This window comes from Protomyctophum bolini (genome assembly GCF_963924005.1).
Source record: "Protomyctophum bolini genome assembly, chromosome: 2".
Classification (NCBI taxonomy): domain Eukaryota; kingdom Metazoa; phylum Chordata; class Actinopteri; order Myctophiformes; family Myctophidae; genus Protomyctophum; species Protomyctophum bolini.
The window spans coordinates 14,753,615-14,768,136 of record NC_137863.1 but is presented as its reverse complement, the minus strand read 5'-3'; the positions used below and the strand labels follow the sequence as shown (position 1 = coordinate 14,768,136).

At 39.7% G+C, this 14,522-nt stretch overlaps 1 protein-coding gene across 1 annotated transcript; it reads left to right on the top strand.

The window, feature by feature from the left end:
- The first annotated feature begins 241 nt into the window (after positions 1-241).
- Positions 242-14,264, top strand: LOC308327546 (protein phosphatase 1 regulatory subunit 12B-like). Its single transcript, XM_080781067.1, has 7 exons — positions 242-538; positions 4,756-4,772; positions 5,012-5,147; positions 6,759-6,863; positions 7,733-7,786; positions 8,430-8,480; positions 11,913-14,264. The coding sequence occupies exons 1-7, from the start codon at positions 437-439 to the stop codon at positions 11,997-11,999; spliced, it is 552 nt and encodes a 183-aa protein (XP_080637193.1). The 5' UTR covers positions 242-436; the 3' UTR covers positions 12,000-14,264.
- The last annotated feature ends 258 nt before the right edge of the window (positions 14,265-14,522 follow it).

Genomic DNA, 14,522 nt, shown 5'->3' with positions numbered 1-14,522 from the left:
AGGGGGAAGTCAAATGAGAAGGGTTGGGGACGGCTGTCGCGAAAGAGAGTGCGACTGATAGAGCTTTGATGTACTGTTTCCATTGAATAACTGTGGTCCATGTAGGTCTCTGGTGAACAACAACAGTACTGTCAAATCCTTGTGTCCACATGCACTCCACGGCCCGCCCACTCCCTCCTCCCTACCACTCCCTCCACACTCACACACATTCTCATCACACTATGAACTATCTCACCATCAAATGAAGACCACACGCTGGTCCATTGCTCTTCAATCAAGAACTCTTTACTATAGACTATAAGAAGTATTTTTTCTCAAAGTTTTGGTTCTGTCAAATGTTTGTAAACACAAAACAACTATAAGTACCTTAGCACTGTAAACTGTGACAATTTGGAAATATTCCACAAGTCCATGCAGTGGCCAGCAGCTTGCAGCGATGTCATCTCTACTTTCTCGCAACAAGGATCAGTCAAATACCAGGAAGTCCCTCTCTGACTCCTCCACAGTTTCACCCTCTGCAACCACCAGAAGCCCAAGGGTAAGAGAGCTAATTATGTTTAATCTTTTTCCTTCTATTCATGTGTATAGTTACAGGAAATACCAGGGCTGACATAAGCAAACACTGACTCTGAAGTTCAGTGGCTGTCAAACAAACTGCTCTGTTCTGAGCTACAGGTGTGTTTGTGTGTTGTAAATTAGAGTAGGCTTGGTCATGGCAGAGCCAGATAACAATAAGCCACATTGGCAATGCATGGTCTTGTAGTTTGTGTAGGCTAATTCAATTTAAAGCACTGATTGAAGCAATGAAATATTCCCATAGTCTCTCACTCACACAAACTCTGCTTCCTTTGGTAAATATGTTGACTTGTATAGCTCAATGTCTACTGCTTCCAAAGTTATATGGGTAGCTTCTTACAAATACTGTTTCTATAACACCATATCAGTACTTGATATGTCTACCACACCATTTTCATACAGATTTAAACTAGGTGTGCCTCTGGTCTCTGTATGTAAGCAAGGATTCCGGAACTTCACAAGTAATGTCTCTCAATGTCAACAGATTACATTGTCTATAGTGATGTATCTCACGCAACTTTAAAACATATACTCCTCTTTTTCAATATCACAATGTGCACAAAATGCACATGCACATGCATGAGCCAGGGTAACATCAATACAGGATAATAAAGTTGGAAAGAGCTGCTATATCTGTTTATTAGAGAGAGAGAGAGTGGGGAGAGAGATATAGAGAGAGAGGGGGGAGAGAGAGGGGGGGAGATAGAGAGAGAGGGGGGAGAGAGAGAGAGAGAGAGAGAGAGAGAGAGAACACTGTGGTAGAAAGGCAGAATAACATGCAAGAGAGATGAAGTGAAAGGAGGGATGTACTGTAGATCTTAGGACTGGTTTGTGGGAACTCCAGTCACAGTATTTATGGATGTTTATTCCTCTGATAGTCCTAAGGGAGAAGCTCACATTTTCCACTTGGAAGAGCTGGTCAGGAGGCAGGAAGTTCCCCCATGAGTTCTAGCAAGGCCAGCGTATAGCTTAGTGATGGAGAGACGAATAGACCTGGTCTAGAAGTCACCACAGCCCACTTTTCCATCCTCCTCTCTGTATATACGCATGTGTCACGTCCCCTGAGCCAAACCAGAGCTTTGTTGAGTCCACACACGTTATTAATGATCGTTTACCAAGCAGGTTCCATGTGTCCAGTGAGAATGCTGAAGCTGTTGGCACAGACTCTGGTGAAGATCCCATGTTCTTGTAAATGTCTAACGAGAGACACTGCAGTGTGTTTACGCATGGTATCTTCAACTTGAGGCACTGTCTGTTCCACTTTGTACAGTTCTCCTTGCCACAGTATTCAAGCATGATTTATAACTGTTAGCTTTACGTACTGGACATCAGTCTGGTATAGTGCCTTACTTGGTATTGCCGTGCTTACTTTATGTGATTGTTTCTGGGAAAGGTTCCAGCAGGTGGCTGGGTCTGAAAAATAAAATGGCTGCACGTTCTCTCTGAAAAGTTGCTTGACAATGGGAGTATAAAAAGCTCAAAATTAACTCCCATATGTATTTGATGTTGCATGCAAGTTTATTGGTGTGGTGAAAATGGACAAGGAAGGAAATACACTAAATACAGCCATCCAAATCTTTAGCAAATCCTCTTTAACCACTTAAATGTACTTCTGGTCCCCCAGAGATCTTTCTTTTGTCCGCTCCTTTTTGATCTCTATACCATCTACAAGAACACACCCGTGACATCACATTGCGGTGCGGTGTGAGCTTGTAAATTGGCTGTATTCGCTGAAAAGAAAGAGTTTGCCTATTATGACATGCAGAGAATAGGGATGCTAGGGATGCAAGTGGTTAACCGTGATGGCGTTAACCTGAGTCATCTTGAATAACACAATGTTTTATTCCATGACGTAGAAAGATAAATATTTGGCAGTTTGGGGGCCAGGTCCTAATTGCCTGACAAAGTGGTTGTCCGTCATGCTTCCCTAGCCACATGGAAAGCCGGCTGGGGTTTGAAAGAGCAATCAGCTGTCCAGCAGTGTGTGAGAGTGTAGGTCAGGGACAGACAATACTGGCCCAGATAGATAGCAAGGTCACGCAGAGGATAAATAGAAGCAATAAGAATTGTGTCCACACTTCAACAACTGCCTCTTAGCATGTCAGTAAATCCTCCCTCAAATTATCAAGTCTACTATATGTTTTATTTAACACATGCCACACACATGTACAGTATACTTCCTGTAAAGATTATGAAACGTGTTTTAATACAATACTATACAGTAATAACATACTGTATCACTCAATACAATTCCAAAGACAAGCTGACTTGACTTTGGTCCCACAAGTAAAAAGATCCCAGGCATTTGGAAGTTTCTTTTCATTCCCCCCAGTTGTTCACAAACATTAGATGTTGGGATATAGTGCCAGATTAAATCTTTTTTTTAGATGAATATTTTAGTCCTGGGGGAGATAGGCATTATTGCTACTAACAATAAGCAAGCTGCACCCCTGCAGCCTTCACAGTCAAATTAGCATTGCTGCATTGTTTGAATTTTACAAATGTTTTATTAGAGGGTCAAATATTGTTATTGTTTGGCTATTGTTGACCCTGAGAACTGATTCACCAATAATAGTCTCCCCCTCTGCTCCCTGTTTCTCACTCCAAAATCTTTCAGCGTACTCATAACCCCTTCCAACTTTAGCAGGCAATAACCGTCAAACTCCCCAGCCGCTGCCAGAGCTATTACCTTTTTTGGATGTGTTTGGTTATCTCTCCTTCTCAGTTTATTCAGGGGACTATTTCCTCTGTCCGTCTTGAAGCTGTCATGATACTCAGTGCTGATATCAACATTCTTTTTTTCCTGAAGACTATTTAAAGACAGGACCATGGTAACACTGACAATGGCTGCTTTTCCACAAGTATTCCACTTTGCACTAAAAAGTATGATTATTTTAACATTTTGTGCATATGTTCCAGTTTATTTTCCATGTATTTTTAGAAGACAGAAAATGCCTTCATATTTATGTTAGACAGACTGTCAGTTCATTTGACAGTTCACAGATTTATACGCAGCTTTAATTAGCCTACTGTACAGTACTATGATGAATTAATCTAATGGTGTGAGATCTATCTGATTTTGCACAGCATGTGACCATTATAGACTACAACATCCACGCACCCAATGGTCCTACAGATGACACAAGTGTTTCTAATAAGGCATCTGTCAAACAATGGATGGAGACAAGCAATATGATTTGCTTTAGGTTCTTGATGTCATCACCCACTCAGCAGTAAACATCCATTGAAATAGAACACCAGGTCAGGATTGTCTTGACCTGCTCATGCCATGTCAGGCTTATGCTTTGGTAAACTATACAAGAAAATCATAATATATTGATATAGACAACCCACTCCTATGGGACATTGAAATTCTGGGAATAGTTAACGTCATAGGAAATAACGTTTAGCCACCAAAACCCCATTATAAATACAAAGTAGACGGTATCAATGCTTAATTTGATGTTGACACAAACAAATCTGTGTCATCCTTGATGTTGAATCTGCTATATTCCTTTTACGTGTTATTACATTAATATGTTTATTATTTAAAACACAGATGTAATGCCAATATCATGTCAACCATGTCAGTCTATATTTGGCTTGGTCAAAGTGGGGTCTTTGAGGTGCTTAGAAAAACATCATCATCATCATCATCATCAAAATCAGTTTAACCACTTTCACCCTATATACATCAGCTATTTGGAAAAAAAACAGATCTACAAGCTCAGAACGTGTCACGGTGCTATTTTCAAAAAAACTGTAAAACAATTGGAATAATTTTTAAACATTTTACTCACAAAATCTTCTGGGTCCCTGGCACAAAATAGTTCCATGGGATGGGGGTCCGCGGCCAAGTAGACGATATCAATTCGGGGGAACCACATGATGGTCTATTGACTCTTCGATAGGTCCATTGCTCACCACCAGCAATTCTTTTCCAAGCCACGCCCTCTTCCTGTTTCCCACCAACACACCTGTAACTCATTGAATGTGATAATATTTCAGTTTACATTATCTTTTAACGTACACTGCAGTTGAGGAAAAGGGTAGGTACTGTATGAGCCATGATCTTAAAGGCATTTTATCATTTGTTGTACCAGAATTCAGAATATACTCTGGTCTCTTCTTCTCTGCAGCATGTAAACCTTGACCTTACATTTGTGTGCTCTATTTCAGCACGAGAGAGTGTCCAGGTAAGTTTCCTCCAACTCAGTTCAGCTGTCATTGTTATCTACAAGCAATTAGAAATAGAATTGTAATCTGCTAGTTCTAGTGTGTGTGTGTGTGTGTGTGTGTGTGTGTGTGTATGTGTGTGTGTGTGTGTGTGTGTTCTGTTACACAACCAACTCATTTTTCCTCAGGCAGCTTATTGTATAAATGTGTCTGTGAAAGCGGTGTAATACAGTGTTGAACAGACTCCCCCTCGTTTCAGACTGAGCTCCTCTGGATCTTCTGAGCCTTCCAAAGAGAGAACACCGAGCACTGAGGCTTACTTCGCTCGGAGGGAGAACCGACTCGCGGCACGGAAGAAGGCTGAGGAGGAGGCAGCAGGCAATGACTACAAGAAGGTAGCCTCCCCCTGGCCAGCCGGGGCGCCTGATGGAGGGGAAAGGAACTGGTTGGAATAACGTGTTCCTTCCACGCGCTACGTCCAACCAGGGAAACTCCCCCCTGTCAGGTGTAAAGGAGCAACTTGGCAGTGTTGGGGAAGTTACTTTGAAAGCGTAGCTTGTAAAGCTACAAGTAGCTCACCATGGCAGTAGCTTGATCAAGCTACATAGCTACCCCTGGAGAAATGTAGCTTGTAAAGCTACAGCTACATGGAAAAAGTAGCTCAGCTACTTTTTATTTTTCAGCGTTAAATTGAGAATGTACATGCGGTGCATATGAAACAAAATATAATATCCTACAAAAAAGTCACATGCCACGATGCCAGCTGAAATATGCCTCTCAACGGTTTTATTTAAAAAAAAAAAGACTTAGAGACTTACACAAATAAAAGAGGATCTGTTGAGGATACTGTGTGTTATACATGGCATTTGATCGTCAATGTTAACACATCTTAACTGTAAAAAAAGAGACCCTTGTATAATGAGATAACTACACCTACATTATAACTAAACAACTGTTACATGATGACATTTGATCGTCAACATTTGAAGACCCCTGTTCTAGACAGATTTTCCCCCATTAAAAAAAGGATAAAACAATTAGAGGCAGCTGTTGGCTTGTCAAGAGCTGACATGCCCTCAAAGCAATCAGAAAAAGGAACAGTCCTTGATTTTTCAAAGGGGGTTCTAGTACAAGAATTAACACAGCAACTAATGGTCAAAATGAATATATTTATTTCATGTTATTGCCCAAAATTGTAGCTTGTAACTTGAGTAGCTAAGCTACCAAAAATGACCCAAAAAGTAGCTGAGCTACTTGACGAGGTACACCAATATGAATGTAGCTAAGCTACCACAAGCTACAGCAAAATGTAGCTAAGCTACGTAGCTCAGCTACATGTAGCTTAATACTCCCCAACACTGCAACTTGGACACTCAGGAAGCATGAGTTCAAGTCCGTTGCTCCCCTTGTCCCCCATATATGGGGACTAGGTTGGTGGAGGGTGTGTAGAGACCAGGATCACATTAGATGATTGACACAGGGGTGAAAAATGGGTTACAAAATCGTGGGATAAAAAATATATATATAAAAAAAGAAGGTATTAACTGTCCTGTTCACTCACTTGTTGATGTCATTTCCCCATCAGCCTTTTATTTATTTGGTGTACTGTATACTGTAGATAAAATAGATCAAAAGCTAACTCCCTATACACACCATGGAAGACTATAGTGCTTTATGTATGCACAAACATTCAAGGAATTATGGTTTTAAAGTATAGTTGATGTTGAGACGGCAGTGGCTCAGGAGGTAGAGTGGCCTTTGGTAACCGGTTCGATCCAAGTGTCCTTGAGCAAGACACCGAACCCCTAATTGCTCCCGATGAGCAGGTTGGTGCCTTGCATGGTTTCCTCCAGCCATCGGTGTATGAATGTGTGTGTGAATGGGTGAATGTAATGCACAATCATTGTAAAGTGCCATGGATAAAGGTGCTATATAATATATATATACCTTTTGAGAATTAGCTTGCTGAATTTCAATCACCCTCACATTTGCACAATGTTTTGCAGATGTATGAAGAGGCACTGGCAACAAATGAAAAGCTCAAATCCAGGCTGGAAATAAGTAAACAGGAACAGGTTTTGGTTCAGGCCCAGCTGGAGAAAGTAACCCAGGTACAGTATGGTTATTACATTGAGCCGTAATGAGATTCATTATTCTCATACACCTGGAAAAGTGCTTTAAGTATTAACAGTTGCTATAGCCAAATTCCAATACCCAAAATCTCAGCCACTCGCTCACTCACACTCACACTTGGTCACTCCAGCATGGCGGTGTTACAGTGAAATTGGTGACCTGCTGAAACATGTGATAATCGTGTAGACATCACATAAGGTCAGTGCCTGAACGTAAATCACTGCAGTTTGTTTATTAGCAGAGATCAACCTAGCGGCATTTAGGCCACGCATTTAAAAAACCTCCATGTGCATTATGTGAACTCCACAAGACAGTCACATGTTTCGGCAGGTCACCAATCTCCCTGTAACACCGCCATGCTGGAGTGACAGTGTGAGTGAGTGGATGAGATTTTGAGTATTGGAATTTGGCTTATGAATTTATTGAAATGTTTGTTTGCTGTCAGTAAGTGAGTGTCTTTTAATCCCATGTAGGCTGGACACTGAAATAAATCAATCAGAAAGTTATGAGAACTATAACTTCCACGTAAACATATATATTTTTCCCTTTAGTGTATAAAAGGGGAAGGATAACAATGTGAAGGAAGTGTGTCAGGAAAGATAAATAATAGGGACGGTGGTGTATGAAACAGTGGAATACACAGTAAAAGAGTGTAGTCTTTACTCTGTGGTCCATTTTTACAATATGAGCTAAATTAATTATCAAGGTCTGCCTCAGGTGTTCCTCTGTATCAGTCTGGGTGTGATATTTAATATCAGAGACATGCACACCTCTAGGAAATATCAATGCCGTAAAATTATGGTTTCAAGGCTATATGCAATAATGGCAATATTTGTTTTTATTGCAGAAGAAAGGAAGAGTGGCTGATAGTAGCTCCAACATGCTTGAGACAGAAAAAAAGGTACGTTATGATGCTTTCTTTTATATTGCTTTGCTTCTTTCTCATAAGAATCTTTTTTACAAGCAACCATGATGCACACATGTAGGCTACAGTAGGCTACACTTCAGTACATGAATTAATGTAATATATTGTAAAGCTAGGGTTTGATATTTAGACCGGAGTTAAAAACGTTCACTTTGAAAGAATATATATTCAAAGATTTGTGCCACATTTTTACGATTTTTCAAAAATAGCAGATCTACAAGCTTGTAGATCTGCTATTTTTCAATAGCTAAATGATAACATAATGTTTAAAACACCAAAAGGGGTTCCCGCCCAAAATGGGTTATGATGTTTTGACTGATATTTTGTCCAAAAATGCTAAATCTGGAAATCAATTTGAAAAACTTTAATGTGAATAAACCGTGAACCTTTTAATAAAAAATATAACTTTTTCAAACATGCAAAAAGTTGCATTAAATAAAGTAGGCTATATATTAAACTTCAATATATGAAAAGAACAATTTATTTTACGTTATTAAAAGAACAAGAAAACAATATAAAATACACTTTATTTGATTTAACCACTTGTGTGTTAATAAGCTCTATTAACATGCACTATACTCCTTAGTTTGAATCATCTACTTTCTTTACATTTTCTTAGGAAAGACAGGTTTTAGAGAAGAAGATAGCAGATATGGAACAGGAAGTGAAGGTAATTAATTCAAATATTACTAATTAAATTTGATCAAGTTAGATTTGGGCCAAAAGTGGTGGCCTGTGTCTCTGTCTCCTGTACTTTTGGTTGTTTGTAGTGTAAACTTTGCAGACCACTTGTAACTAGTCTCACGTCGCAAGTTTATACTGTGCACATGACTTGACATGAAATGTGCCAGTGGAACTTAGTGCCATAGTGTGAGTCATGACTGGGTCGTGCTGTTCACGGTGGACGTCTCAGCTGACATCATTTGTCACCATTATGCTCCATTGGCTGTGGAATGTTTGAGCGCTTTGACATTCAAGTGAGTAAGCTATTGGTATTCATCTACAGCCATACTTTTACAAATGTCTGCTGTGTTCCGCCCAAGAGGATACAAACAACAACCTCTTGTTATCTATGGATGAGAGGGTATGGAACACTGGTCTGGAAATAGATAATACGGTCACTATAGTGTGACCGTACACAGTGTGTGTGTGTGTGTGTGTGTGTGTTCCTTTTGGATGGCAGTCAGAAATGCTATGAGAGGATGTAAAATCGGTTTTGTTTTTATTTTACCCTGTTTCATTCATAGGCCACTAATTGTGTTATTACATAACACTAACTGTGTTACCTAACACTTGATTGTTGGCATCTCTAATTTTGGGCATGACATTGTCAAACAAAAAATCACACCCGTGTGAACTGAGTGGTGCAATCCCCCCCCCCCCCCCCCCTCCTCTCTCTCTCTCTCTCATTAGCAGGCAACAGTGCAGCACTATCTCTCTCTCTATGTTTTTCTGGCACAACAGCGCCCCTACTGGTACTCATTAAAGTGACATCGTCACATAGATAGATACATAGTCACATAGTCAGTTTAACACGGACATTGCTGTTCCTTCCTTCAAAAAGGAATAAAAGAGAGAATCAAGAAAACTTCATTTGTATACTGGTAAAGAGATGGATAGAGCACATGTCACAAATACATAGATATAATATATTTTATATCCTTAGCAGCAGTGTCTGCAAAAGAAGCGGAATAAAGGCACACATTTATAAAAATGTAACTTGTTTATTTCACTTGTCTTCGAACGCCTTTAGCACCGCTGACTTAACCTTGGAATAACTTTGACTGTCCGCAGGGCTAAGACAGGAATAGGCCTCCTGCACCCTGCCTGTTAATACACATTGGAGCATTAACGTACGGGCAGACTCTGGCCATTGACGAACCTCGGCTACTCGCTCAAACATGGAAAAGAAGGTCTCTGGGTCTTTTTCATTAAATTTGGGCACAAGGCGCAAATTGCCGAAAATGTCAAACTCACGGTCATGAGAACCCAAGGCCGTTGCCCTACTACTGGACACCCCAGCCTGATCAGCTGAGAGTTTGCCTTCTTTTATCAACTCAAGTCTAGACTGCTCTACCCGCAGCCGCAGTACCTCTGACTCTGACTTCTGCTGCTGTGTCTGCAGCATAATCAACTCCTTTTGTTGCTCAAATGTGAGAAGCTGGCCAGTGGGTAAGATAGGCTGACTAACCCCCACCTCAGAGGACTCCTCTAGGATCCCCATGGCTATCAAATTGTCTACCAAAATCGATCTTATTTTAATGTCCCTTATCCTTCTGTCCTGGATATCAATTTTGTAGTAATCCGCCACTCTAAGCAGTTGGTCCTTAGGTAAACTACCTAGAATTTCCTCACATGGAGTCTCAACAAACTCCTCAGCAGTAGCCATTTGTCAAGGCAAACCAAGTGACATTTTTTTTTTTACACCAATCTACAAAGTAGTTTTCTTTTTTTTTTTATGAATTAATTTGTTTTTGTTTTTAAATAGAAAACAAAATTCCAAATTGGAACAAACGTTCCCTCCTTGACAATTTAGGACAGGTGGAACAGGTGGAACAGGTGGAACAGGTGCGCCTACAGGAGCGGTGTTCCCCCTACTTAAACTGCCTAACCAAAAACCAAGCTACCATAACTTGCCCTAGTCTTCAGTGGGCCTCCCGAGTTCCCCTGCCAACACTGGGCATCTCCGGGGTACCACCCTATCCCAGCTTGTGTGGGACAGCAATCTATTAAATCCAAAACAACACAAACAAAAATCAAACAAACAGATCCCATATGGGGAAACGCCGCTGACCTACAAGGGTGGGGAACACCTCCCCTCAGATTGTCTAGACCCACCTGCAACACCTGCCCTAATTACCACCTAAGTGGCAACTAATTGACAGCACCAAACAAAATTTAAATAATTGTATTTAACCAAACTGATAAATCAATTACTCAAAATTGTTAACAAAACAAAATGTTACTTAAACAAATTGCCCCTCACATTACTCAAAACAAGTTGTCATTCAAAACAAAGTGTTACTCAAATGATTCAAAACAAATTGTAATTTAAACAAAGTGTTACCCAATTAGTTACTTAGTTACTCAAAACAATTGTTACTCAAACACCACCATGCACCTCCTCAACAATGCTGTGACTAAAGTTGCCAATGTAGGCTTCAAACAATACAGGAAAGTACTTTTACCTGTTCGCAGTGTCACAGCCAACCCGAGTTGCTTTAAGTGGCCGCGAGCCCCCAATCTGTCATAACCCGGCCCGTTGGGCCATGACAAATTGAGGAGGACACAGAGCAGTGTTCAAAATAACAATAATTTATTCGTAAGAGATAACTAATAATACTTAATATAAATGATAATGCTTACAAAATGTATGAGATGTGGTAGTCAGTAAGATCAGTGGTGTCAGTGTGGATGTGTGGTTAATATGGTGAAGGTGTGTTGTAGTGTGCAAATCAAATGGTGAGGAGCAGCAAACAGAAGGGTGCTGTCATCTGAGTGGGACCAAGAGAATGGCTGGCAAGCCCTCTTTATAGGATTTCCAGGAGCACTGATCAGGTGCTCCTAATGCACCTAACGAGTTGTCTCAAGTGGGCCGACGCCCACATGATCTGTGGGAGAATACACAGACAGGGCAGTACACTATATAGACAGCATAGGCCCTGCAGGCCAGGCCAAGGGGCCGTGACAGTGGGCAAGTAACATTTTGAGCAGCTGCTCAGCATTCTTAGTTTTATGTTGTTCTATTTTTGCTGGGAAATAAATAGTGAAAATACGGCAGTCCTTCATATTGGTACAGTATCCACATAGGTTTTCAGAGCAGTGGGAGTAGGTTTGTTAGTGCTGGTTTTCTCCACCGTTCAAACCCATGTACTAAATTTAGTAGGCATCGACCTACATATCTGACTACATATGAGACTGCATATGCTGTACTAGGCACAGACCCACTGCAACATCATGGGTTCCACTGGCTCATGGCTTGGGTATTATGTTATTCTTTCTCCATTTCTGCTGTATTTCTACTGTCTACGTCTGTATTTCTACTGTCTGTCTCAAATAAAGCCTTAATGCAAGCTTTATGTTTACATTCTTCTCTCCTCAGACAAAAACAGACCTGAAGATGGAGAACCAAAGACTGAAGGATGAGAATGGAGCTTTAATTCGTGTCATCAGTAAGCTGTCCAAGTGAGATGGGTGGCAGAACAGAGAAATTAGGAGAAAAGGGAATGATGCCAGTGGTTCTGGGTTCAGGGTTATTTGAGTGCATTCCAAATGGACTCTTACAGTTCTAACTCTGCGAGAGTGTACGAATTAACCAAATGGACCCAGACCCTTGCGTGTCCATTTGGTTCCAACTGTACACTCTTTAGTTATTGGGGTCCTTGAAATACCAAAAAAAAGGATTATGAATCAACACTACTTTATGCCATACTGTAGCCTACTATTATTATTTTCTGCATATTTTATGCAAGAGCATACACATAGAGCTTGTTATTTTGTTTCTGCGGTTTCACCTTGATTCGTGAACGGCAGCAGTTCTCTCTCAGAGCTAGAATCAAGCAAGCGTGTTCTACGTTCTACTGATATTAAAGGTGATGATGGAAATACAGTAAATAACATGACAATGTCACAAAAATAATCTGCTTTGCTGTTGACTGTAAAGCCAACTATAGTGTTTCACAAGGATCTTTCTAGACACATATGCTGCTGCATAGCTGTAACCAAATGGTCAAAAGTATACATTGTTATAAATGATCAAATCCTAACAGTCCAAAACCTACTGATAATGTGAAGCTGAATTATTGGAAAACAACAATTCGAGAAAGCAATAACTCAAAGAGTGGGTACACTTAATTATAAGTGTTCTGAGAGACAAAATGTATGATTCTGAGTTTCACAAACTATTCTGTACTATCTTATTGAAAATAAGCTTATTTTTTTTATTTAATTTTTTTTCTTCAGAATGCAGCCTGCGTAGGAATAGCAAAGTAAACATGACTGAGAAGAATATAGTGAAGCAGGTTACCATGGAAACTTCCAGAAACCCTGAATAGTAGTGATAAACTGAGTGTTTCCCTTCAAAATGATTCAGGCAAAAGCCTAGGAAAGTGGTTCCCAAACAATCCCCGGGATCCGTCTTTGGGAACTTTGTCCCATATTTGTATGGGTCACGAGTAATAATTGTTTACAAGCAAACAATGTAAACAATTCCATAATTTAAAGACATATTTTCATTAGTGAAAATAGATCTACAAGCTTCTATTTTCACTATTAAATTGTGCTTAATTAAGTGGTTCATTCATAGTTTAGGTTTGGGTCCTGCCCTGCTGTAGGTTATAGTAAACAGGATAGAAGCAGCCACATACTGTATCCAAAATTGCACTAGGATAGGCTTTATGGTTTTCAAACTGATGTTGGCCAGTTCTCTGTTACAGCACTGAGCAGTTGAGCAATGTAAATGTTATGAAGTCTAATCCTTTACTGTATTGTTACAAAAAATTTTTTTTACATCTGATCGACATGATAAAGGTCAAGAAATACATGCAGAGAAAATATTCACCATCTTTTTTTCTACATACTGTAACCATCAATACTACAGCGTTGTCACTTTGAGGAAAGCCTAAAGTGACAAAGTCAGTCAGTTCATACATTCATCTATAGAGAATCTGGAATTAGAATATAAAAAACACACACGCATGGCTGAATTATAGAGCTCTGGGAGAGAGTTGCTTGTAATTCTGAGTGAATCTACAGTATGTTCAGACTAGAAGTGTACTTTTGATAGAAAATATTTTTTCTATCTGTGTGTGTGTGTGTGTGTGTGTGTGTGTGTGTGTGTGTGTGTGTGTGTGTGTGTGTGTGTGTGTGTGTGTGTGTGTGTGTGTGTGTGTGTGTGTGTGTGCATAGATTTGGCATACGTTTTTAATTAGTGAAAAGGGTTGCAGGCCAGACTCCATTTTTAATACATTTGTATTCTACGAAATGTCTCCTTTTCATTTGTAAAAGAAAGAGGAGATAAAAACACAGCACACAATCGCATCACAGCGATATAAAACCTCAGTATTGTTTGTTGGATTATCATTTCACTGATATATTGTGAGTATGTGTCACATTCTATTGTTATTCTATTATCAAGCCAGAGAAAATTGCATGTCAACTTAATTATGATAATGTAACAGTGCCACCACATGACAATAAGTGGTAAGGCATGTACTGCATTCAACATTGATTTGGTTTCTACTGTAATGTAAAGTGACTGTGTGACCCTGTATAGAGTGTGAAAATGTCTATTTAATTTTGATTAAATGTATTTTATTTCCAGTTTAGGTATTTCACTCATGCTCTATTTTAAGATTGATATGCATGTTGAATTTCCCTTGTGGATTGGTCACTATACTGATGTGACAATAAAAACCACTACTTGGTTGCAAGACCATGCAGCCAATTACATAACACAAAAGACAAGTCTACTTAAAAGGTCTTTATTTTCTATGGTTACTCGATAACATACAGATATGTCTTGAAGACATTCCATATTTTGGCTACATATAGTGTGTATGATTACAAGTGAACTTTTTTTTCTTTTGTTTCTTTGCTGGAAAACATATTCTTTTGTATGGAAATAAAACATGCAATTCACAAAAAAGGCACAACTATTGACACACACACATACACACACACACCTCTACAACAAGACACAAACATTCCTTTG

What these genes read in the sequence shown, in the direction of transcription:
- LOC308327546 (XM_080781067.1), top strand. Translation starts at nt 437, where the DNA reads ATGTCATCTCTACTTTCTCGCAACAAGGATCAGTCAAATACCAGGAAG. An exon ending in AGCTGGAGAAAGTAACCCAG is followed by an intron (nt 6,864 to 7,732) that starts GTACAGTATGGT and finishes TTTTTATTGCAG; the next exon opens with AAGAAAGGAAGAGTGGCTGA. An exon ending in TGCTTGAGACAGAAAAAAAG is followed by an intron (nt 7,787 to 8,429) that starts GTACGTTATGAT and finishes ACATTTTCTTAG; the next exon opens with GAAAGACAGGTTTTAGAGAA.